The sequence below is a fragment of the Brachyhypopomus gauderio genome, chromosome 6, assembly GCF_052324685.1.
Source record: "Brachyhypopomus gauderio isolate BG-103 chromosome 6, BGAUD_0.2, whole genome shotgun sequence".
Classification (NCBI taxonomy): domain Eukaryota; kingdom Metazoa; phylum Chordata; class Actinopteri; order Gymnotiformes; family Hypopomidae; genus Brachyhypopomus; species Brachyhypopomus gauderio.
In genome coordinates this window covers 22,501,894-22,528,350 of record NC_135216.1, presented here as the reverse complement: position 1 = coordinate 22,528,350, position 26,457 = coordinate 22,501,894, and the positions used below count along the sequence as shown (strand labels likewise).

General features: G+C 42.8%; 2 protein-coding genes and 1 long non-coding RNA gene across 5 annotated transcripts; 2 read left to right on the top strand and 1 right to left on the bottom strand.

Moving 5' to 3' along the window:
* Positions 1–3,065: 3,065 nt before the first annotated feature.
* LOC143517329 (cAMP-dependent protein kinase inhibitor alpha-like) lies at positions 3,066–13,843 on the bottom strand. Of its 2 annotated transcripts, none has more exons than XM_077009730.1 (3): positions 13,642–13,843; positions 5,320–5,468; positions 3,066–5,012 (listed from the first exon to the last, which is right to left on the bottom strand). In XM_077009730.1, exons 2-3 carry the CDS (start codon positions 5,459–5,461, stop codon positions 4,930–4,932), a joined length of 225 nt encoding a protein of 74 aa, XP_076865845.1. In that variant the 5' UTR covers positions 5,462–5,468; positions 13,642–13,843; the 3' UTR covers positions 3,066–4,929. The 2 variants fall into 2 exon arrangements, with proteins under 2 accessions (XP_076865845.1, XP_076865844.1); XM_077009729.1 differs by having other exon boundaries at positions 5,320–5,473; positions 13,642–13,840.
* Positions 13,844–14,863: 1,020 nt separating this feature from the next.
* LOC143517328 (uncharacterized) lies at positions 14,864–17,517 on the top strand. The gene is made up of 3 exons (XR_013131921.1): positions 14,864–16,130; positions 16,239–16,512; positions 16,597–17,517. It is a non-coding gene; the product is annotated as an uncharacterized LOC143517328 (long non-coding RNA).
* Positions 17,518–17,527: 10 nt separating this feature from the next.
* serinc2 (serine incorporator 2) lies at positions 17,528–26,257 on the top strand. Of its 2 annotated transcripts, none has more exons than XM_077009728.1 (10): positions 17,528–17,689; positions 19,026–19,187; positions 20,874–21,061; positions 21,372–21,451; positions 21,966–22,103; positions 22,362–22,531; positions 23,535–23,625; positions 24,248–24,404; positions 24,958–25,170; positions 25,376–26,257. In XM_077009728.1, the coding sequence occupies exons 1-10, from the start codon at positions 17,672–17,674 to the stop codon at positions 25,512–25,514; spliced, it is 1,356 nt and encodes a 451-aa protein (XP_076865843.1). In that variant the 5' UTR covers positions 17,528–17,671; the 3' UTR covers positions 25,515–26,257. The 2 variants fall into 2 exon arrangements, with proteins under 2 accessions (XP_076865843.1, XP_076865842.1); XM_077009727.1 differs by lacking the exon at positions 17,528–17,689 and adding an exon at positions 18,504–18,643.
* Positions 26,258–26,457: the final 200 nt, after the last annotated feature.

Below are 26,457 nucleotides of genomic sequence, written 5' to 3'. Positions count from 1 at the left end.
TCATTTGTACTGTACACTGGACTTAATAATTGCTCATGTGAATTATAGTGGCTCTGTGCTGATATGATGCAGTCTCACCCACCCCAGTGACCCCCTCAGTGATTGTGTGCCATTCATTTACTGAAATGACTGAGGCTCTCATGGTAGAATGGAGTGCTCGATCGATTGCAGTTGTCTGGTGGCAAGATGGAACAGAAGCACTGGAATGCCAACACATGGGAAAGGTCATGTTTTCAGATATAAACACACACACACATGGCCGGAGTGGGCCACTTTTTCAGCCCGGGAGTTTCATGCCCAAATCCGGCCCAAAATTATTTTTCCATCCCAATCGGCCCAAACTAGAGATTGACATGAGCCGGCCCATCGGGAATCCTCCCGAATCTCACACACACACACACACATGCTTCCACTCATACACAGTCTTATCTGCGCCACATGAAAAGAGATTCATCCCAGCCATTAAGATGTACAATAAAAATGAATATAGCATAACAATTGGAACAACTGTGACGAACAGGCTACCTCACAGAGATTACGGTCAATATCACAGCTGCAAAGCCTGTCTGAAAATCCATTGATTCACTGTGGTAGTACACATAGCCTTGTAATGTCTACAGGTGTCCCCTTGTTCATATAGCATTCTTGTTAGTTTGGGTAAATGCCAATACAATGATGTTTTATAGGATGAAATCATCGCTAAACGTTCTTCAAAGGGAGGGAAGAAAGTATAAAAGATGAAATAAAACAGTATTGAACATTAGCAGGAGCTGTATAAAGAGCAAATAGATTAAACAGCAAATAGAACAGCAAATATATATAACAGAAATAGATAAATCAGCAAATAGATTAATTATTACCAAAAAGTATGACAGTATCTTGTTTGGGTTTGTGTCCTCTTGTCCTCCTCCGTGCGTTGGTTTAACCCATGTGTTTGTTTCATATGATGGGACACAAATGAAATACTACTTTGGGTTGTTTGAGGTTGTTAGTGAGTTCATATGTGACTAGATGTATTGATCAAGTACACCGTCCCACTGTGAATCAGGCTGGCCAAAAAGCTTCATCGTTCCATCTGTCTACTATTTTTTCCTTATTAAGTAGCACATATATGTGCCATTGTCAGTTATTGGGTATTCCGTGAACAAGGACGGCTCTTCTCTGAGTACAGTGCAATAGCTAAATGGCTCTTTGTTTACAGGTTTATTTGGTCATTTCTTTCTTGCTGTAGCTCCACTTCTCTCTTTCCTCCACCTCCCTGCATCATCTTATCTTTCTCCTCCTGTGGCAGGGTGGCATGCCCAACTGCACATGAATGTTGAATTTTATGTTGCCATTCCCCCCCCCCCCCCCCACACACACACACACACACACACACACACACACACACTCCCAGTATAAGACATCATATATACACTCCCAGTATAAGTGTGTTTGGGTAACACACCCAACCAATACAACACAACTGATACACACCTGTGTCAATCATACCTTATAAACCTTTATGAATCATGCTGCCGACAGGATAGTTCCTAAAGACTGAAACAGTGTTGGGGTTTCCAGATGAGTCAAGAGGCCCTCTAGGCTGAGAGGATTAGAGGAGGCTGATAATCTCCCCCAAGACTCCTCGTACTGGCTGCAATTTTCTCATCACCCCTGCCCTCTCTCTCACCCTCCACAGCTGCACGGCACCTTTACACTGTTCAAAATGACTCCCTAGCTGTCAGGTTGTTGCTTTTTTAATGGAATGAATTCCTCATCATAAGAACAAATGACATAGCAACAGTGTCTGAGACAACATAGGCACTAACTACCTGAAGGCTTGTAAACTAGTGGGGCTTATCCTGATAAATATTATTGTGGATCAGACTTTTATGCAGAATTCACTGTAACATGACTGCTTCTACAATTGCAGTTGCAACATATTGGGGCTATGCTATGCAGAATTGAGAATACTTATATGTACAGAATAAAGTACACATGGACATGCTGTTTACCATGTTATGATTGTATATAAGATATCAATTTATAGTTTAAAATGTGAACCCTTCATCCTGCTTGGCTGTCACATGGTATTTGTGCATGTACATATATGGGAATATGATAATTATCAGGCCACTTTTCACTGCTTGCCTTTCACAGCACAAAAGAAAAAATTCTTCAGATTTAGTCGTTATTTTACAGTCATGATTTTATAGAGTATAAACATTTCAGAATGATGATTTGTAAAAGGGTTTATTTGGACACCTCACAATTTACCCTATTACCATCCAACAAAAGACAATGGCTGGGTGTGTCACAAATCACAGACGTTTTTATGTTCGTATTTGATGCCCAATACATCTGCCATAATAATAAATGGGATTTCTCACTCGGTAATGACAATTTTGTAATTTAAAATTGAAATAAAAAGAATGAGCTCTTGTTCTGTGTTGTCTTCAAAGTCTTTGTCTCTGTGATTGTCAAATGGTTTCACCAAGCGGCGGTGGTATTGCCCAAGACTGCATAAACATGTCTGCACGTCGGGCATGTCTGGGCGACATGGTAAGGCACTGCACTCCATCTGGCGTTCGAAAAGGGGAAGTTCACCGTTACGTCACAATCAAACCTATGACTCTGGAAAACGAAAATAATAATATTTATCGATTTTTGTAAAACTGACTATATGATGTGATTCTATTGGTTGTTGAAATAAATTGCAAATGCTCTCACGGCTGCGCTGGTAATTTCCTCTATTTGAATTAACCAGTGACGGCAGAGCTCTGAAGTAGATCAGCGTTTTGAAATATTACCTGGGGTTGTTCAGTCAAGAGCAACCTGCTGTGTTTTCTCAAATGCGAACCCACACTGCCATTATGTGGAAGTAATTCACTTATAATTCAGTAATGTAGCTTACTGCACAACACAGCAAGGACATTTAGCCGTAACTATGTTTTAAGGGGAAACGTATGTTTTAGGGGGAAACGTATTTGTTTGAATACATTTTTTTCTTCTTATATAAACAGTATGGCAAAATATTTGGATCACAACAAAGCCCGCTTGCCGACAACACTGAATATACAGAATCAGTATAAAATCTGTATTTATTATGGCTTCAGCCTTTTCCAACAAATGAAAAGCTGAATCAGATATACATATAGCAATACAACCAGAACACGGCAAAACAATTCTTTCACAATTTTACTGTATAGGAAAGAGTTCAGCGACATTTTAAAAAGGGTGTTTTCTCATTTAGAGAAGAATCACAACAAAGACAAAATCAACTCAAATACAGAGAAACCTGACCGAGTTATTCGTTTCGTGAAAAGGAGTAAAATCCAGACACACAGGCCAAGCTCTGAGAACAGAAACATGTCAACTATTAATGGGCATATAAATTAATACGCGTGTGCATGACTGAGCTCGGCACAGTAGGCTGAATCGTTCGGCTCGCGCGTCTAGACACGCGCTAACCTCCGCGTGCGCCAGGCTCTGACAAGCTGCTGAACGACAGAAGGCGAGAGTGCGTGCGGCGTGGCTGTGGACGCGCGACACTACTGGTAGCGCCAGCGTCATCACGGCACGCCACACCATTTGTCTTAGCATATGCTGACCATATAGGCAAGTGGTGCTGGTTGGGTATAATTCTATATAATATATACTTACCACCCACTTATTAAGGAACACCTACACTCACATGTACACCTTGCTTATAGGTACAGTAGCTCAGATGTTGCAGTGTGCATCGTGTTCAATGCTGACCCACTTGTTCCATCCATCACTGGTCATTTGTTTGGATGCCAGGGCCACCGCTAGGTTCAGAAGGCCGGGTCCCACTAAACGAACCAGCCAAACAATGGTTCCGTGGTTAGAGACTGACCAGTGAAGAAAGAGGCCGTCAGGTCGTGAAGGGTGACTGACATTACAGCTGCAGCATGAAGACAGAGTGATGACAAAGTGACAATGAATTAAAATCATCAGTTTTGACATCCATAGTGCATAGGAGTTGGCAAGTGCCATTATGTGGTGTTTTGACAGTCCATAACGTGTTTGGCCAAAAAAAAATAAAATAAAAATAAAATTTTGATGCTGTTCTGTTGGCTAGAGGCAACCTTTTTGTTGTTGTGGTTGTTTTTCAATTCAAAAGCTGTATAAGGTACCTGCATAACTAGTATACATGTTTTGGAATAGCGTTTTTAAACAGCTGGCAGTGTGCTTCCATCAGGAATGTAATGACAAGGCTATTATTCCCCACATAGGACTTTGTTCCTTCATGTAAACAAACAAGACAAATAACATACATTCAAACTACAATACAATTACTGGTCAAACTACACCCAGAAGAGTTCATAATCACTGTAATAATGCCTTTCAAAGAGGTAACCTGCCTCTCTCGCAAAGCACTCGGCTACTCATACATACAGCGCTCTCCTGAAAACAAGTGACCCATGAATACCAAAGAGAAAAGCAGACATTTTTTTGCCAGTGTCTTACAGAAGAGACGTTGGTCAGATTCCTAAATAACTCTGCTGCGCTGGCACGGAGCAGAAGTGGTTTTCACCCGTCCTCTACTCCAATCACGGAGCAGCACGCCAGAATAAAAGTCACTCTTCCTCCTGCTTTTGTACATGTCCCATGAACCCTTGCAGTACATGTATAAAGGGACTCCTTCTGTCCTACTGGTTTCAGCACCTCTGCTTCATGGCATGATAAAGTCTTTGTGTGCAAGCGTGTGTGTGTGTGTGTGTGTGTGTGTGTGTGTGTGTGTGTACATATAAGGCCAAATGTTCCACCTACAGAGACGTGCCGACAACGAAGCTCAACCCCAGAAGCACAGCTACTGACTAGCCAGACTGCTCCGTCTTTCTCACTCTGCACGCAGACCTGTCCTCTTCCTCTTCCTCCTCTTCCTCCTCCTGCACTGCAAGGCCTCCCATGGTCAGGAGGTGTTTAAGATCCGCTCTTCCCCTCTGGGCTCTCTGCGGGCACAGTGGCCTCTTCTGACGTGGGCGACTGAGCTCCGCCCGGTCCATCTGTAGGCACAGAGACCGATAGAGAGAGACAGATTTTTCCATATTTGCCTTATCTTCATGGTGGTATTTTGGCAACGTCAGTCCATATACAGATCAATAAACGTCAATAAAACAAAAGTTCATAAAAGCACTAGTTCAGCTTAAGTAGTTGCTCACTGACTGTATGAATGTGGTGGCCTGATTTGTTTGTGAAACACTTGCTGTCATATATTTGAGTGGCTGACAAAATTCACAGAAGTAAACAGTTTATCCACATCAAACCCATGAACAGGCATGTGTGTTTGTTTTCTGATGTGCCAGAACTGACCAGTGAGAGACAGCTCAGCCAGCTTGAGCGGAAGGTCAGAGGGGTTGACCCCAGCCGGGGACCCTAGGATGTCGGGCAGAGCGTTCCTACGTCCGGACCTGCCCGACGAGGCAAAGTCCAACACCGGCTCCACTTCCGTCATCGCACTGCTGCCCTGAGAGAGAGAGAGAGAGAGAGAGAGAGAGAGAGAGAGAGAGAGAGAGAGAGAGAGAGAGAAAGAAAGAGAGAAAGAAAGAGAGAAAGAAAGAAAGAGAGAAAGAAAGAGAGAGAAAAAGAAAGAAAGAAAGAAAAAGAGAGAGAGAGAGAGAGAGAGAGAGAAAGAAATAATTGCTCAAGATTACTGAGCTCACTACAGGAGCTCATATACAGGACGAATTGATACATTAGAACAAATAGAAGAAAATGTGCCTGAAACAGTTAGTAAATGTTTTACTTGTCCACCAGAGGGAGCAGAGAATATAACCACAGGGTTATGAGGGTTCTTTATACCAGATCCATTGTTATTGCCATAAACATGGAGGAAATCCCCCTGTGAGCAGACATCACCTCTCCAACAAACACATGCCTTTGTTTACAGTATGGATTCTGCAATCTGGTCCTTTCCTCCGTGTGACATGCTGTAACATTACTAACACACACACACACACACACACACACACACACTTCTTTAAATAGAATGTGGCAAAAGAGCTCTTGTGGAGGAAGAGTGTCTGTTGTCATGGAGACAGTGGATGCTGGGTAGTGAGGGATCAGTAGGAATGACAGGATAAAACTCAACCACACACCAATTACACAAGCAAACATTCACACGCGCCATTTCTGAGAATGTGCATTGCATTAGTATCTGCATCGTTTTGTGTTTGTCAAGTTTCAATAGAGTTTTAATGGTGTATGAACTACTTGATAAAGAACACACGAATGCACATACATGCACACAGTCACACACACCAATACAAATGCACGCAAAGAGAGAGAGAGAGGGGGAAAGACACGTTTCTATGGTAACAGTTAAAAGAAATTTGCAGTGAGCAAGGTATGCCCAAATCGTTGCTTCATCACTCTGCTTGAGCAGCAGGTCCTTTGTTCTAGAATGTACCATTAAAGACGAGGAAGACAGAGCGATAGATGAAGAGAGAGTGAGACGGACAAAGATTAAAGAGAGAGAGAGAGAGAGAGAGAGAGAGAGAGAGAGAGAGAGAGAGAGAGAGAGAGAGAGAGAGAGAGAGAGAGAGAAATGGAAACGGAGAGAAAGTCTAATGTGAACAGGGATCCAGCCATCTGTTAGCCAGCACCAGCCTGCCCCCCACCAAGAAGGTTCAGTTAGACTGTATCTGAAGGGCATACGTCGGCTTAAGTGTGTGTGTGTGTGTGCGGCTGCACTGGCCCCACTCCTCTTTAATTGTGTTCCTGTACCTCCTCACAGACGCTTGGTTCAGACAGGCAGTAACGCAGCCCAGACACACAGTTCCTGTCTGGCGCTTGTGGACAGGGCGGTTAGCGCCCGCACTCAGAAGACGGAGGATGAGTGGCGGGGAGTTCTATTTTCACGCCAGCGGCCTCCAGCCACCCCCCCCCCCCCCACGTCCCCTCCCTCGTCTTGCCCAGTCCGAGAAGAAGTCTGTAATTAGCTCGCAGCACGTCCACAGCTGCCGTGGCCGTTATTAGCTTGCCCGCACGCGGATGACAGATCAAGGCCAAGGAGAACCAGACCCCTGCCATCTCGCCACGCCATAACGTAGGGACTTTTATTTTGCCCTAAATCTATTGGAGGATGGGCCGTGTGACTGTAAGAGACTTTGATAATGTTTTTTGGGATTCTGTTTACAGCCAGTCATTACAGGTAACAAACATTCACAAACACTCAGGCAATTTACTGCAGTCTCTTTTGACCATCTCGAAAGACAATGGACATAAATACAGGACCATAAGTAGAGAAAACATGTCGTAGCCTTTCAGGACCCTGGAGAGAGTTCAGAGGGTTCGGTCGCTGGAACCTTGAGATTTCATCAGCACCATGGGGAAGAAATATAATGTATTCTTTCTGTAACAGTTTAACATACTGTAACACACATTATAACCATAACAGTGGTAATTACACGATTTTTAAACACATCAAAGGACGTTCAGTTCAGAAAGATTCTACCATCAGAGTGGAACACCATAGCAGTGAGGAAGCCTTACTGAATATCAAAGCTGTGGCATTCTTCAGCCTCCTCGATGATCAGAAGCTGCATTACCAGCTGATTAAGAAGTCTACAGTTCAGGCTATATTAACTCAAAGTAAAGCCAGATCTGCTTTCCTGGCATCCCGGGCTTCTCCGTCTAGCTCTAGAACGCGCGCCCTTGACTCATCACTCTCGACAGGCTGAACCACTGAAATCTAACACTGTGAGTGAGAAAACCACACGTTCCATCAGGGCTGCAGCCCAGCGCTAGTCTGAGACAATGTGTAAATGAAAAGGCAGGAATTGCCACTCGTATGTGAAGTGGTGCAGAGCTGGCAGTGACGCTGAGTATTTGCGTTGGGAGTGTTGGGCCACGTTCCGCTTTCAGGTCTCCATCCACTTTTTTATTAGAAAGACGGCCGTTACATCATCTTTGCAAGATCCTCTCTGTGCTGCCGTTTCTTCGGTTCATTTACTTCATGTCATTCTGTTACCGACAGGGAAGTGATCTTTAAATTTTTGTCATGATCAGCTCCGCCCCCACCTGTCAAATGTACCTTTGTTTATTTTTCCATGTGCTATCGGTCCGTCTTGGTCCTGCCTAGCTTAGTCCCGCTGTTTGGTATTTAAACCCTGGTCTCTGTGTTGGGAGTTTCTGCATGTGAGGTCTGTTTCAAGTTATTGTTGGTGTGTTCCTAGTGGTTATTTTGTCTTTGTGTTTATCTGGACTCTGTGTATCCCCTTATTGTTGATATTAGTTTATGTTTCCCCATCACTCCATGACACACCAGTCGTCTGAACACAACTTGGAAAACCTGCCTCTCGCCTTCTTTGGCATAACACAGAACAAAACTAAAACATGACAAATAATTAGACAAATAATTCAAGCTAAACTTCCCCCAAGTGAGAGTGAGAGGCTTCGTACCATCTCAGTAGCATAAACAGGACAGCCAGGTTGACTAATAACTGACCTATGCTAATCCTTGATTAATCATTTGCAATCAGTTAATGGAGATTTAATGAGGATCACTGAACAAAATCTAAACAGGAATCTCACATAACGCTCTAATGAGTTTACTAACAGGGACCTTTTCGTCTCGTTTAAATCTCGCATCCAGTACTTCGACATAACCGGCACCGACAGTGTTTAATTGATTTTCAAAGTGCAAGATGGCAGTTAGTGGATAGGCTTTTCTTAGCCAGGCATGGTGTTTGGGAGCCAGACCTGAGCTCGTTCACTCTCGTAGCTCACAAGGTAGAGCAGGGACAACATAATGCTAGAAACACCATCGTCATGGATCCAGTTGCTTGGTAGCACATGTACTGTTATACTGATAAATATGCAAGTCTCTCTGGACGTGAGGGACTGCCAATTCCATAAATGTTAAGCCAGCCGAAGTGTAGAAGCACCATCTTTTGTAGTTAGCATCTTTGGAGTTAGCAACAATGTCCAATTAAACGAGCAAATACACGGAGAATAGTGGAACATATGACAAATGACCAATCTCTTCCTCTTCATGATCAAAATAAGCTCTTAAATGTCTGGAATACTTGCTTTCTATTTATAGACTGGAAGACCGTGTGCATTTGTTAAAACATCTCATCCTCCTACCCCACTCCCTTGCTTCTATGGTAACCAGTGCATTATCATCTGGTAGGAGGGGTCTGCTATATTTAAAAAACAAATCCTACTGATTTTCTGGAAACTTTTTAACACCAATATTTTCCCAAATAATGGTAACGTTTAAATGCAATAAAAGACCCTTATTACCTTTTAACAGACCTCACACATTTATATTTAAGTGATGGTCAGAGATGAATGTATGCTACTTCTGTAATCTCAGTTATACAGGTGCTATTCAGATAATGGTGGGTTTTTAAAAAGTCTAATTTTAAAAGCCGAGTAAAACCCTTCCACACCAATTAGTGTCTTTGGACATATAAGTGACAGAAAGGGAGGGTTTCGAGTGAACTATGAGATGTAAAGAAAAGGGGAAAAAAAAAGAAAAAAAAAAAGGAAAAAATTGGTTCTGAGAAGAGTTACTCATATAAACTCCTGCATGATCCCACCAAAATCCCAGTGGACCTCAATGATATGACACACACACACACGGTAGGGATAAAAACCATAAGAATTTAAGGAGGTCATTACAATCAGCAATTAATGGACAGGGTGGACAGATGCATTAGTACATTTCCTATCTGAGCTGTACCAAATACAAAATTATTGACAGCTGCAAACTCTCTAAGGTGTTTCTCCCAAACTTGTTTTGTACTTTATCTCTAAGGAGTATTTCAGGCATTTCACAAACATGTGTTTCACTAAAGCCTTAACCCAGGAGATCATGGCTCTGGTGACACTTTGGTAAGAGGCTTATAATTATCACTGGGCCAAGCACGCGTTTAGAACAAGTTGTTTTTTCACTTCTCCATTATGCCCAAGCAAGCCAACGAGACATGGTGTCTTCATATGCACACGAATGCCCTCGCAAACAGCAGCATCAATCTGTGGAAGCAAACTGCTTTCCATGGATCATAAACGAGAAAGCAATGGTGACAGAGAAGGTCACCAACTGGTCATTTGTAGGTTTCTTTGAATGTCACCCACTGTATTAGCATATTTACAGAAGCCGAGAGTGGGCCATCTGGCTCCGCACTCTGGTGGCCCTCCTGCCACAAACTGTGCGAGACAAAGAGCAGGGCAGCATACATCACCCTGAAGCAGCAGTGTAGGTCAACTGCAGCAAATGCACATGCCATCGGCTGGCTGAGGAATGATGGAAATTGTAGTCCTTGGTCATCGATGGCAACCCATCAATATTCCAAGCTTCAATCACTGGGTTTAGACAAGGTTGCTCCCCAAAGCACAAGGAGCCGCTCAAAAAGCAGCAAATCGCATGAGAGCCAAGAAGTCCAGGTCAGCATACATCTCACCCTAACCCCTACCCCTAACCCTAGTCCCAACACACATCAAGAGCTAGAACTAGACAAACGGCAATCATGCAATTCAGACAGAGGCACAAACTCCACTGATTCAGGTTTGGCCTCTCATTCAATATGGCTTCAACTATTTGTAAAGATACAGGACAAAGACACCAGAGGCTCCAGTCATACAACCAGTGTGTACAGTGTCCATCCAGTTTAGAGGACACAGTGTAAACATCTCCTCTCAGATAATATGTTAAAAGGGGAACCCATTGATCTGTGGATGGATGCACTAATGAATTAAAAAGGCTTTCTGTCTCTCCAGAGGAGGCAGGCTCCCATCTTGGCAGTGTAATTAGCTGCTACAGACACGAGAGAGAGAGAGAGAGAGAGAGAGAGAGAGAGAGAGAGAGAGAGAGAGAGAGAGAGAGAGAGAGAGAGGGACACACTCATGACTTCTGTCACACGGAACAATGAGAACATATTATTCAATAATAAGGAGAGTTGTACCTAGATGGCAACTGATGTGTCAGTAAACCAGACGCCAATTGCAGGGCATAAAAAACTACCCGTTTTTAATCTAAGAGGCAAGGATAAACCATTCAAATTTCATTTAGCGTGCATACGGATTACGAAAAAGCACATCACTGGGGAGAGGACTTCATTATTAGTGAAACCACATAAGAGCTCAGAACATTTGGCCCATTATGATATATAGCGAAGGTAACAGATCAATCAGCTTTGGGTACAGAATGAAACCCATATCTAATCCCCTAATCTATCTAATCCCATATCTAACCCATAATCTAATCCACAGCCTGCCACACCATACAAGAAAACGTTCAGGCAAGACAAAAATTGAAGGATGTCGCAATGCCAGGTTCAAGACTTCAACACAGCTTTTTCACCTCAAAACTACAATGAAACCTTTCAGGTTTAGTCAAGACTGCAGTCTTGCACTGGGAGAGAGGGGAAGGAAATGTCAGCAAAGCAAAGGATCCTCACGCGCAGACGGTGACCTGAAATGACAAGTCACAGCGGGGCGGAGCCTCACAGAACGGCGGCTTAACAACAAAAAGGCCCTTTGCTGCACCTTCACCCACCTCACCCACGTCAGCCGGCATGTCAGCAGCTCCTTGATACAGTGCGAAGTGTGGGAATGTCTCCGTGGTAAAAGTATCAGCATCATCTATAATAGCACTTCCCATGTCTTCCTTTCATCACAGGAATCTATAAACTGAGAAGTTCAAACACAGAGCGAATAACAGGGAGACCTTACATCCTATAGTTCCTCAGTGATGTGGATTATAGTAACCAGAGTACGTGGTTTTGGCCTGTGGGCTCCTCATTAAAGCATTTGAGGTCCTCTTCATTTGCATAAAGACGATGGACGTTTGGAAAATGCCAGTTGAACTCGGCATGCAAAACAAAATAAAGAAAATGGCTTTGGACGTTTGGCGTGATAAAGGGGCAGACCGAGAGAGACGGACCCGTGTTTCGAGGTAAATACAAAGGAGGCGTAAATAAAGGCCGTCTCAGCGCGCCTCACAAAGGCCAACGCAGCGTGGGATGCTTCAGATGACTTACCCAGAATGCCGCTTTATCTCAGAGCTGCTGGAAACGTCTTATGCAACCGCAGCAAGGCGCTGGGATCAGAAGGGCAACCGAGCAAGTATGTCCTCATGCTCATGTTCCCCCTCATGTACAGTATGATGGACACATGTATGTGGAACACGATGTGTACGTGTGTGTGTGTGTGTGTGTGTCGGGGGGGGGGACACACTTGGCTGCATCGAGCCAGATACAATAAGGAGAGACCTACCTGGCTTCATTAAAAAACCTGGTGTCATGTGACTCAGATGGGAGCTGTCCCCTGGGAACATGCTTTATGTGAGGACAGTGGAGTTCTTGCGCTGATGGAAAAGACAAGCTGGGCTCATGTGTGACACAACTGCCATTTGTCAGGATACACGTTTCCAAGGCCTCTCGAGCCAAGCTAGCAGCAGACGTAACAGATGATGATGGAGTATCTCTGATAGAAAGGCAGAGAACAGGTCATGTCCTGTGCCTAAAAACAACAGGGCTGCAGGAACAACCTATTGTACACACCAACACGTTGCTATGGTTCACTGATGCTTCTGAAGAAAAGGATTTATACAAGAGTGCAAAGATCCACAAAACTGGAATAATGTAATCCAGTAAGCTGATGTGTGCTGTAAGTGTCTGTGCTCTGTAGTTATTCAGTACTACAGTGGCAATAGTAGACTGAAAATACACCTCGAAAAAGCAATCAAACTTCTCTGTTCAAAAAAACTGCCATGAGGAAGTTTCATGTGCTATATCCAGACCCCCCCCCAACCCCCCTCACTTTCTGTAAAATCGTTGAGACTATATTTGCACGCGTCTTCTCTTTACAAGGGAAGTTGTGCATGACAGTTTCCATACATTGCTTATTTATATCAGGCTGTTTCACACATTCCACATCAAGTGCATGTTCGACGAAGATGCTGGAGTTAAATGGTCTCTATGGTGACTGAACCATGGTAACTTTCTCCCCGGTCTCCTGACATTAGAGGACAACAAGTGAATCCAGTTTAGACAGTTGTGATACCATATGGATTGACCTGATACGGACTTGGTCTAAGGGCAAAATACCATCTACTCCACGTATATGTAACAAATACACACGTTCAAAGGTCTCTCAGTATTTTCGCTGCGACCAGACTCCAGATAAAGCGGTTAGAGGTTTTTCTCCAATCACACTTATTCAGTTCAGCGTGTGTGTCCATGTCCTAAACAATAAACTATCAGTGTAAACATAGCCGACACACACCCATTAAAACCCCAAACAAGTATCATTGTTTATGTATTTCCCACCTGCCGTGCATCAGGTGACTGTTTTCAGATAATTGGAAGCCACTTAAGCTGTTTGTGGTTTGACAAAAGCCTTTGAATAGGAAAACTAATAGTTCAATAGTGTTTCAATGGCGATGTTTCGTTACACATCTCACAAATGTCTCAATTACGCAGGAGAAACTAACAAAACGTAAACCATATCGTACATGTTTAGTGCGACGTGACCAAACACGTGCATGTGTTAGTAACAGTTCATGTATTTCAGTCTTCTAACAATAAACTCTTATAAATGCTGCATCAAAAATAATATGAAACTCGAACACATATCAGTGATATATCATCATAAAATTCCGTATAGATTTAGATGTGCACTTACCAAATGGGTAGCCTACAGCGCACGAAGAAAAATTCAAATCCGAGCTATTTGTTTTGCCTTTTATTCAGTTATCATGTTTACTAAGAGACAAAAGACTGAGATTCACACGTTCTTAAATATGCGGATATTAATGCATTTTCGCTTGGACTCTAATTCCCGGTGGCTCTGGTTGAGCCTGCCTGTCGGATATAAGTGAAAGACCGTACCAAGATCTCCGTGCGGGGGGGACACCATAACCCAGGAAACGTGTTTTTACAGCCGTTTCATTACGACATTCTTCTTTATGTTATTGCAAGGGCAACAGTTGAAGTTAACATTAGCAAGCGTTTAATGCTAGCAGTTTCTTTTCGTGTATTTCCTTTCATTAAACAAGAAGTGTATTGTTTAAGGGTAGGCTACTGTTTATTGTTTAAAAGGCTTCTTTCACACATTTCAAACAGGTCAGTCCTTCAATAACTGATAAGACTTATTGGGTACAAAGATTACTGTGCTGGAGTGACGCAGATTTTCCACATAATGTCAGTTATTCTCACACGTAATAAAATAATAATAAAGCTACAGGTTGCAGAATTCAGCCTGAAGGCACCAGTGGCACAACTAGTGCAAAAACAATATACGAAGGGAGTGATTTGCTTTATTACTTGTTGCTACTCTCTCTCTCTCTCTCTCTCTCTCTCTCTCTCTCTCTCTCTCTCTCTCTCTCTCTCTCTCACACACACACACACACACACACACACACACACACACACACACACACATTACTTAAGTCAATGCTCTTAAGGGGTATACTCGGACTCATTGCAGTTCGTTCAATATGCATTGAATAGCTTTAATCATCCCTTTTAATATTATTGTAGTTTCATGAAAAATTAACTCTCAAGCTAGTTAGTATCTAAAGCTGCACCTTCTGTACTGTATACTGTGAAACTTTGGTTTGTTGTACATGAAAACTACTTTTAGACTTCATTTATTCGCAATCAAACTGTGCGTACTTGTATATACTAGTGCACTGCGTATACAGTCATGAAAGGTGAACTTGCTGTATTTTAAAACATCTGCTTGTATGCTCGTTAACCAATCACGCCAATCTCCGCCCACTCACTGTCAACCAATTACATTTCTGTCTCAAAAGCAGCACTGCCTTCCCAACAGTTGTGTCTGCTTTTGCACGAGCTGGGGGGTATTCCACAAAGCGGGTTAAGCGAGAAAACCGGGTAAGTTAACTCAGAACTCACGGAGGAATTCCACAGCATCGTTGGTTTGTCTTTAATTCACACGGACAATAAAGCAATTAAGCAAAGGAGAAGCAATATATAACGAACTTAATTCCATTTACAATTTAAGGATTTCCTAGAGTGATTGGCTGCATTGATGGAACCTACATACATGGGTGTGGTAGTGGGGGGAAAGTGGACCTGGCTACCCAGTGCCTGAGTAGGGAGAGGGGCTCATTTTGCTCATGTGCCTCATTTTCTGGCATTTATAGAGGCCCACTGACATTAAGAGTGTACAGGGCCCAGAATTAACTGCTACTCCCCGGCCTACATATGCTACCTATTACAGCACCATTAGAACATAGTTATGCGTGAACGCGCTTCTGTCTGGGTCAACCTACTCAAAGTTGAGCGACCCTGATTACTTTAACTCCGATCAGCCGTTTTGGAACCGAAAACTCTGAGTATGTCAGATTGGGGTAAGACAACTCAGAGTTCAAGGTTAAGTTTAGAGTTTGTTAACCCCGCTTTGTGGAATACCCCCCTGGTGTGTAAAGCATAATATGTTAAAAATGTTGTGCTGCTTCTCAGCGGTGTGTCGACTAGGTATAAAAACACTGTGTGCAGTGTGTTGATTGTAAAGTGTCTTTGGGTACTGAGAAAGGCACTATATTACAGTTTTTTTCCAGTTGCTAACACTAAAATTACATCCATAGCACAATTATTGTAATTGACACACAAAGAGCAAAACCTCCTCTCAAGTATTCAAAAGTCAAAACACATTTTCTGCTTGACACACATTTTGCTTTTCAAAATGACACTTTTTAAATGAACTGAACACGGTTCTCTGCATAAGACACAACAACCGGACATAAAGTCACATGTTTGTAAGTTCAAATCACTATCATTCAAAATGAAAATACATGAGCTAATTGGCCAAAATATGTTCCACCTGGCCAAACATCTGAATGCTTAATTGTTAACACAGCTGTTAATCAGGAGCACTATAAAGAAAACCATGGGTAAGCACCTTTTTCTCTTACAACAATAATGGAAGACGTTACAGAGAGAGGAAGAGGAAGAGGAAGAGGGCAGGTGAGAGGTAGGGGTAGAGGTAGAGCTCGTAGAGGAGTTTATGGCCAAAGAAGATAACAACCTTCAAATGAAATCAGAGCAACCTTAGCTGATCATGTCATCAACCATGGGCTGACAGTGCAAGAGGCTGGACAGGTGCAGCCCAACTTGAGCCGTCCAGACATTTAGACTGGAGCACAGGTATGTAACCAAATGTCTTTCACGCAATGTAGTATACCTCATGTCATAATGTATCAGTTGGGTGACACCTGTTTACTTCATGAATGGCATATATTTTTTTTCCTAAAGGACTGAGATGCAACCATGGTGGAGGAAGGGGTTGAATGTTCACCGGGGTACAGGAAGCTGCCATTGTAATTGGTTTTGGAAACAAAATGAAATAAGATTACGTGAGATTCAAAGCTACATCATCTAAGACAACATGATATTCAACAACATTCAACGAGTCAGTCTGTCCACACTGGCTCACATTCTCAAGCAAAACCAAATCGGACTGAAACTTTATAAAGTGCCAACTTTATTTAAAAAATCCTCAAAGAAGCTCAGACGTGTATATGTGGATGTAAGTACATTGACTGCAGTACACTACACACATGTTTTCCAGTGTACTGGATAACATTATTGACTTTTTGTTCTTTGTTTTCAGGGAGTATTGGAAATGGAAGATCATTAAACTGTTTCGGAATTAAACTGTTTCAACAGCATGTGTGTATCTGCAAATATTTCTGTGCATGTGGACAATCTGAAGAATTGTCTACAGGTTGAACTATTTTGGTATTATGGCCAGCATACTAGAGATGAGAGTACTTTACATTAGGCCCAACAGTGTGTAATTGGTTAGACACAAATCTGGTAATATGCATGTCGTGTGGGCCACTTGGTGCAAAAGTTTCATTTTGACAATGCTATACGCAGTTTTGGTTGCAGTGCTTTATTTGGCAGGCTATAGGAGGTATTTTGCAGTTTGGGTGTGTGGTTTTGTGAATTGTTTAGTATTTTGATAAGACCACACTACTTTGCAAAATTATGTTTCAGGAATTGGAAAAAAACTAAGTGTTACTACTGCAATTACTGTTCAGTCTGGCTGGTGACGGGCACTGTTAAGTAAAATACGATAAAACGTTAGCCTTAAACCTTATTGGTGTGGTTAAAATGTCATTTTATATTCCGTTCTCCTTGGCTGTTTTCTTTTTTTTTGGCGGGTGTGGTGTGTTTTGTGTGTTGAGTTTTGTAGGCTTCTGGCTTGATCATATTCAACACAGATAAATTTATGACTGAATCGTTGGAGGAGTAGTTAGATTTCATCCGCAAGGCTGACCACTTGATGATTGGGGATTTTTCCGGTATTGGATCCGTTGGTGAATTCTAGATGCCCCACTGGAATTGTGGGGGGCCCAGTTGGTGTGCTACCCCAGCCAAACTCTCCACCCCCACTCCCCATTTACAGTCGCCATGTTGTGGAAATGCTAAAGCATACTAGTCATTTCTAAATGTATTTCTTACATGGCATTTCGTGTGTGCAGCCAGATGGAATAACGCACCCCAACTGAGATTTTGACCTTGTCTCTGCTATTTAGGACATCTGTCTAACTTCCGGTGCTACATCCTCCAGCAGAGAAGCGACAGGTGTGACAGCCCCACTCCCAGCTTCCTCTCAGCCACTTCCCGGGATAATACCTGCAGACACATTCTGCTCTTAGCAAATCTTTGCACTGACTTTGATGTTTGCAAAGCTACAGGTAATATCACTTGTGTGCTGTCTCTTTCACAATCCGTAGATTTAGACTTCAAGATTTCAAGAAGTTCAATGGGGAGAAAAATGAATTTTCTGTTTACATTTAGTGACATTTATTTATCTATACAGACCTGGCATTACTGATATGGTGACAAAATGGTAGAAAATCATTAATGAATGCTATTGAAGGTTTATTTTTCAATTCCTCTGGCCCAAGGTTTACACCTGCACCAGCTGTTCCTGTTTCATAATCTTTTTTGCACTCCTTTTCTCTTTCAAGGCATTAAATAGCTTATTGTGGTATGCGTTTTAGCAGTGCAAAACTTTGGCTTTGGCTCCAAACTACTACTTTAACCCATCTGTGCAGTTAGAACACACACACACACACACACACACACTAGTGATTTCTAGGGGGCTGTGGATCACACGTGCCCAGAGCGGTGGGCAGCCCTAGCTTTAATGAAAGAGGGCTGCTGAAACTTTTGTTTATGACAATAAATTGTTCTGAGTTAATGCGTTTATACGCACATTGTGCTTAATACGTATGTATCCAGTTATAACAAACAGTGAAAACTATTTTTGGCAAATTAAAAGAACCTTTAAGTTATTAATCTTAGCAAAGTAATGAAATATATTTTCACTTCTTAAGCCGGAAATTTGCCTATATGTTTTTTTAGAAAGCACGCTTTCATTAACGAGAAATCTTTTGAGACTTTCACATACAAAAAAACTAAAAAATCTTACAACACATTCCCTTTACGTTGGTTGAATACTTCACATTCTGATTGGTCCATCAGTAACGCGTTTAGCACGTTTAACCAATCGATATCGGCTGGGTGAGTTTTGTATCATTTGTATCATCTGGTTGGGAAGCGGTAACTTCCGTGTTATGTTGTAGTTCGAGTGTAACAACGTAAACATGGGTGCTTGTATGGCTTTGTGCTCTCTTGCGAGCTGCGTAAGTACTTAAAAACTAATTGTAAAGTTATTTTATTGTGTGATGTAAGGATTGTAAGAGACTTTGAATAATATGTCTAGAACTCGTTTACGTCGGACTTTTCGAAAGTGTTAAGAAAGTTTCGGTTGTTCGCAGTTTTAACTCCGGTTTTTCCGGTTTCGTGAAAGGCGTCACGTTTAGTTAGTGATTTGGCTACTGTATCTGAAAGTGGCTGAGATTTAACCTACACGACACGGCTGCATTCATTAATCAATAATTTGGCTTTTCTTATAAGAATGATAGTATTTCCCCCTCACGGTTATAGAGGTCTAATTAGTATAAAATAATCCAATACAATGCCGTACTACGTGTTGTGATTGCACCGCTGATGTGTCTCCTGTAGGCGTCGTGTCTGTGTGGCTCTGCACCGTGCGTGTTGTCAAGCTGTTGCCCTTCAACCTTCAACTCCACCGTCTCTCGGCTGGCCTTCTCCTTCTTTCTGCTGCTTGGCACCGTGGTGTCGGTCATCATGATCCTCCCTGGTATGGAGACGCAGCTGCAGAAGGTGATCACAGACCAAGCCTACACCTACAATGACTGGGCCCTGCTGGTGTACTGCAGAATGCGCAAGTGTGGTTCCATAGCGTCTGTATTTGGGTCTCAACAAAACGCATCCAGTTGTGTTCCTTTAAGAAGTTTCTCATAAACAGTTAAATTGTGATCTGTGAATATGTAAACAATCCCAGACTCGATCTCCACCTACACCTCCATCACTCGCGTAGGCTATAGTTCCTGCTTACCTGTTCGCCTTCAACTCTTCTCATCAATAGTTCTTGCTAGTTGCTGTATGCTGCTGGCAAGTGGATATTATTGTAGTTATTCAGTTATACATGTTTGAACTGGAAAGCAGCTCAGAAAAAGGGAAGAACACCTAATAACATGGTGCTGATGTTGGACAATCTTGGTCCTGATATCCACCCCGAACATGTTGGCTACCTTTTAAAGATAAACATCTGGGGGTGACATTAGGAAGAAACATTTTGAACATCACAGTACGTCTCTGGAGAAAGGCACGTAGTTCATGACTGTTAAGCTTTGATGGCCCTAGAATACCCTGTACAGCCACTGTACGGTTTTAAATTTTATTTATATGTGCACATATAATCATAATCCCATTGTGGGACCCCGTAAGAATGATATATCGCACAATGTTTCACGAATGTATATTACACAAACACATGATTTGTTGCTAAAACTACCAGTTGTAAGATAATGACAAAACCTAGCACATTCTGTCCAAATGGCCAGTTTTCCCTGTGTTCGGTTTAACATAACTAATATCCAAAGAGCAAATGACAAATTCTCTTACAATAACTAGTATGATCCAGAGCTAAAAGGATACCACACTGTCCCTCATTGTGTGCCACAGCATGTGCACTAACATTATCCTGATGGTCATGTACCCACGGATCAAAGTTCCCAAGAAAGCATTTGTTTTCTGTTTGAATGATCAGAATGAATATACCAATTCAGCATTCAGACTGTTTTAAGGAGTGTTTTCCATAACGTATTTGTAAGCCCTTTGTAAAGTAGTCATGACTGAGATGTGTTCTTTGAAGGTTCTATATAAAAAAAAAAGTCTCACTGACTATCTTGCATCCCTAAGCTATGTACGTTTTATGAGCGTTTGACACGAATCATTGTGTAATTTGGCAGGCTAACATCCTCTGTCATTATCTAGCACACTGCAAATGTGTTGTGCATAGTCAATGGATAAAACACAAGAAGAATGAATATACTGGAAAATGGCTACCTCAAACCAGAGTTTCTGGCAGAGAGAGGTGGATTGTTTAAAATAAACTGCACCCATTTCTCTCAGATTAGATAGTGAACCTTAGCTTGCAAAATACAACACTACACCTGGCTAATGGTACACCCCTCACTGTCAGCTGACTGGATTGGTTCCTTAGGTTTATGACATATGAAACCCTGCCTGTTTAAAATGCTCGACCATGACATTGACTGCTTAATTCACTTATGATTGGTCTTCTAGCATATAAAAATCGTGTTAACAATAATAAAAATGTGATTTTCTCTGGAGGGAGTCTTTTACATTCTAATGTTGATAAATGTCTGTTCAAAGATTTTTGACTGGAAAAATAGACATTTGTGTATTCAAACAAAAGTATGGATACAACCTTTTAAACTTTTAAACCTTTCTTTAATGCCTTTCACCATTGGTCTTCTGTAGATTCCTGGATTTTGTCAAGGGGGCACGCCCATACCTGGCTTTGAGGGCAAGGTCAACTGTGAGATCATCGTGGGCTACAAGTCTGTGTACAGGATGTGCTTTGCTATGACATGCTTCTTCTTCCTCTTCTCCATCATCATGATCCGAGTGCGAAGTAGCAAGGACCCACGGGCCGCCATTCAGAACGGGTATGGTCATAATCATCATCATCATCATTGCTGTTGTCCACCAAACTTGTGTGATACAAGAAAGTTGCTCAGATGTAGTTTGTTTTGCACTAGTATAACACAATATACTAGTTTGGGGTGAGAGTTTTCATTAGTTAAACTGATTTTACTGTGCCTGTTACAAGCTTGCGATTTGAGTGACACTGCTGCCCTCTAGTGGACATTTGTTCTTGTTTGGTCTATGGGAAATTCATGCTGTCACATGGCCTGTCAATTCATTGGGAAATATTGTGGATGATGCGGTCATCACCTATTTTTTTGTGTCCTCCAGATTCTGGTTCTTCAAGTTCCTGATACTGATTGGTATTACCGTGGGAGCTTTCTTCATTCCAGATGGGACATTTAACACAGGTATATCTTCATGCTTTTACAATTAATTCAGTGTTTAATTGGGTTTGCAGAAATGCTTCAGGCGCCCTGCTGTTTTGCTTGGTGTAGTCAGGTGACATGCAGACTACAGTGCAAATTGGATTTAATTTCTCTACCTCACCCGATCAGATTAGATGAGCTTTCTGCACATTATCATTAGCTAAAGGTGTATGTTTGCATACAAGCACATTCTTTTTACTTTTATTCATTACTTTTGTTAAAAAGTTTGGACATGGTAAATATATGTGATTTGTCCATGTGGCTGTAGAACTAAACCCAGACGCATGTATGCATGCATGCGGGTGTGTCACTTAAGATTATCTAAGATTACGGTTTGTGATAAGTAAATAATCCTAAAATAATCATAATCTTAGATAATCTTAGCTAAAGGTGTATGTTTGAAAACAAACACATTCTTTTTACTTTTATTCATTACTTTTGTTAAAAAGGCCACCGTGGCATTATGCATTCTGCTTGTGTGTTGTTCTCGTGACAGTGTGGTACTACTTTGGTGTGGTGGGATCGTTTGTCTTCATTCTCATCCAGCTGATCTTGCTGGTGGATTTTGCTCACACCTGGAACCAGAAATGGGTGGAGAATGCAGAGGAGGGGAACAGCAAGTGCTGGTATGCAGGTATGGACCGCTCACTGGCGCTCACCTTCAGGCCCATGACCCTTGACCCTCAGGGGGAAGTGGAGTTTTTTGTTGCAGTCTAAAGAGAAGTGGATTGTCTGTGGAGTTTGGGGTGTTGACTGTTATTCAGTGTTGAGGGATGAGAAAGTGCCTGTTTGGTAAAGCTCAGTTGAAACAGTGCTGCTAAGTGTGTAAACAGTAATTTTTTCCCACTTCTGTTGAGCTTCATTAAGGTGGGTGTGTGTGTGTGTGATGCAGCTCTGCTGAGCTTCACTGTGGTGCAGTACGCGTGTGCCTTTGCTGCGATGGTTCTCTTCTACGTGTTCTACACGCAGCCGGACGATTGCACCGAGCACAAGGTCTTCATCAGCCTCAACTTCATCTTCTGCATCATAGTGTCTGTCGTCTCCATTCTCCCTAAAGTACAGGTAGGAGTTGGTTTCCTTCTCTCTCTCTCTCTCTCTCTCTCTCTCTCTCTCTCTCTCTCTCTCTCTCTCTCTCTCTCTCTCTCTCTCTCTCTCTCTCTCTCTCTCTCTCTCTCTCTCTCTCTCTCTCTCTCTCTCTCTCTCTCTCTCTCTCTCTCGTTTCTCTCATTGCAGTCCAAATTAAAGCACTTAGATCAGGTTTTTAGATGAGGTTTTTGGATCATTAGACTATGTTTTTGAAAAATACATTAAGCTTAAGTCAGTAAATGGCAGCTGTGATAGTCCATTGAAATTAATTTGTATCCTTTGTTGGCTTCATCTTCGTGTGCGTGTTTGTATGCGCATGCACATCTTGGTGTGTGTGCACCTGTGTGTGTGCCCGTGTCTGTGTGTATCTGTGTATCACCATGTCCGTATGTGCATGTTTGCGTGTGTCCTTGTGCGTGCGTGTATCTGTGTGTGTTCATATGTGCCTGTGTGTGTGCCCTTGTATGTGTGTGTTTGTATGTGCCTGTACCCATATATGTGTGTGTGTGTGTATGTGCCTGTGCCCATGTGTGTGCATCTATGTGTGTGTTTGTATGTGTGTGTATGTGCCTGTGCCCATGTGTGTGCATGTATGTGTGTGTGTGTGTGTATGTGCCTGTGCCCATGTGTGTGCATGTATGTGTGTGTGTGTGTGTGTGTATGTGCCTGTGCCCATGTGTGTGCATGTATGTGTGTGTGTGTGTGTGTATGTGCCTGTGCCCATGTGTGTGCATGTATGTGTGTGTGTGTGTGTGTATGTGCCTGTGCCCATGTGTGTGCATGTGTGTGTGTATGTGCCTGTGCCCATGTGTGTGCATGTATGTGTGTGTGTATGTGCCTGTGCCCATGTGTGTGCGTGTGTGTGTGTATGTGCCTGTGCCCATGTGTGTGCGTGTGTGTGTGTATGTGCCTGTGCCCATGTGTGTGCATGTATGTGTGTGTGCGTGTGCCTGTGCGTGTGTGTACATGTGTACCACAGGAAGTCCAGCCCAGCTCTGGCCTGTTGCAGTCCTCCCTCATCTCTCTGTACACCATGTACCTGACCTGGTCTGCCATGTCCAACAACCCCAGTAAGTCTCAACTGGAGCACAGATTTCCCAGTGGCCACACTGGTTTGTTGCTGTACTGTGTGCTCTGTCTGTGCCTTACATATGTACCTTGCATTACTGGGAAGATTAACTGTCCTGTTCGAGTTAACAATGACTGTCGAACGTCAGTATAAAAGTTGGTCACCTCATCTTGGCACCACTTTGAACTGCTACCTTCTAAGGGCTCTGATATGCTCTGATTTTGCTGGAGTTCTGGAGTGCCATTTTGTTTCAAACTCAAGAGTCCATTTTTCTCCTCTTTTAGAGCATGAAATGAAAGCAATGTTAAAGATAAATAACATTCTTTTGCCCTGAAAAGCAAAGCACATCCTCTCCCTGAAAACTGCATCTGTTACTAAGCAGACAGTAACGGTTGCTAGGGTCAGAGCTGTCTTGGAGCCACTGGCGAGGGTTAAGAAGCCTCTCATTTAGACTAGGGCTTGTTTAGATTTGTACAAGTTGTTCTAGCAGTAGAAGGTACAGGCATATGAAGGCATCATGCTGTATTTTGCCTGTGGAGTGAAAATAGAGTTCCCTTTGTTCAGTTCCTGCAGATTGAGGTTTTGTATTTCACACAGCTCTCTTCTGCCTTCTTCGCCCTCAGACCGTAAGTGTAACCCCAGCCTGCTGCAGCTGGTCACCAACAACCCCTCCACTTCCACTGCCCCCACCCCCACCGTGCCCCCCGGCCAGGTGCAGTGGTGGGACGCCCAGGGCATTGTGGGACTGGTCATCTTCCTCTTCTGCACGTTGTACGCCAGGTGAGTGAGGCCCCGGCCAGCCGCCTCCAGCAGCGATCATGAAAGCGTGTGGCGCGTCAGCGGGTTTAGCTCCTCCCCCTGCCGAAGGTGGAACTCTGCGCAGGTCGTGACCCTACAGGAACGCGGCACCCTGGTTAGCTGGAATGTAAATGTCACACCGATACGATTTAGTGCATTGCGACATCTCCGTGAGGTCCGCCACAAATCGATTTGGTTCAAGTATAATAATTTTGTTATTATTTGGAATAATTATATTTTTATTACTGAAATACAAAACTGGACTGAATTACGAGTCTGCAGTATTGCAATATATATGATGGAAATACACCCAACTTCCTATGGATTTATTGGATTTTCACTTTTTGAAAATAGCCCAATAATTTTATTTTGGCCAAAAATATTTATTGTCTTATTGATCGTACCTTCCCAACGAGACTGCTTTTCGATCGATGTTTGGCCATGGCGCCGACCCGGTTTTCTGCCCCTCAGCCTTCCCTGCTCACCCACAGCCTGTTTGCCCCGTTTGCCCCTGCCCCCGGGTCGTGTCTTGCAGCATCCGATCGTCCAACAACTCTCAGGTGAACCGACTGATGCAGACGGAGGAGGTCCAGAGTCTGGCGGCGGACGCCGAGGTGTCCGTGGAGGACGGGGCCAGGCGCGCCGTGGACAACGAAGAGGACGGAGTCACCTACAGCTACTCCTTCTTCCACTTCTGTCTCCTCCTGGCTTCTCTCTACATCATGATGACCCTCACCAACTGGTACCAGTGAGTATCTAGTCACATTGAGACTTCACTTAGCTTGTTTATACATTAGAAACCCCCCAAATATTCAGTCATTAGAATGTGGTCGTCAGTGTTGGTCTGGTCTGGTCTTTAAACGCACTGGTCTCCTTGGTTCAGGTTGGTCTGCTATATGTAACTCCCTCTCCTTTTGTCTCTATTTCTCTGTGTCTGTTCCAACCTCCAAAAGGCCAAACTCGGACTACCAGGCGATGCAGAGCACCATGCCTGCGGTGTGGGTGAAGATCAGCTCCAGCTGGCTGGCCTTGGCCGTCTACCTCTGGACGCTGGTGGCTCCTCTCATCCTCCCGGACCGGGACTTCAACTAGACACTGAAATGGCACACCACTCTGAACTGCAGGCTTCCAGCTATCTGAGTCCAGATTTTTTTTGAGGACAGTAATTTTGAGAACAGGTGTCCATCTCTAAACCAATCATACACTAATTTTTGATTAGCCCTATACCTTCGTCTCACGCTTTACAATATGGAACAGGTTCTGGGCTTTTGGTGGAGAATCCACTGGTGTAAACTTCAGGAGAGGCTTAGCTGAAATTTTCAGGCAGGATCGCTTTGAAAGAATGTCTGCACTAGTCACAATCTTGAATTCTCTATCCCTTTAGTGCATCTGATTTGCATACAAAATCCTCATAGAAGTCTATTCTAAGAAAGACACTTATAAAAGAGCAAAAAACAATTATAATCAAAAGGAAGCTATGGAATATGGATGTACTACACAGTTGTTTTCATGCTGAGGACAGTCTTTGTTCATGTAATCATTCTCTGTACAAGTAATTGCATGTAGGATACTAAAACACAGCCTCATAAGACAATAGTGTGTGTGCGGTTTGAAGCTCTGTATTTTATATTTGCACAAATTAAATGTCTGATATGTTTTTATATATATGCCAAATATATTGACGAAAATGAAAGCTGCTTTCGTGTTTTGTGAAGGAAGTGAATTGTTCAGTTTGAAGTAATTGTTGAATTGTTGGTTTTCTATAGAATTATATATCCTTATTGGTACTTTGCAAAACCTCACACACATTAATAAATGGTTGAATTTGTCTTGAATTGGGTTTCCTTTATGCGGAAAACCTGGTTAGAGAAGGTTTGATCTGTATAGAGAGTGTGTGTGTGTTGCACATACTTCAGGAGAACATGCAGTTTGTGGTGGTGAAGATGATGTTCTGGGGAGAATGAGGTGGGTTGAATCATTCATACTGCACGTCATAGTGGAGATGGTGCAGAAAGGGATCTATGACTTTGCAGAT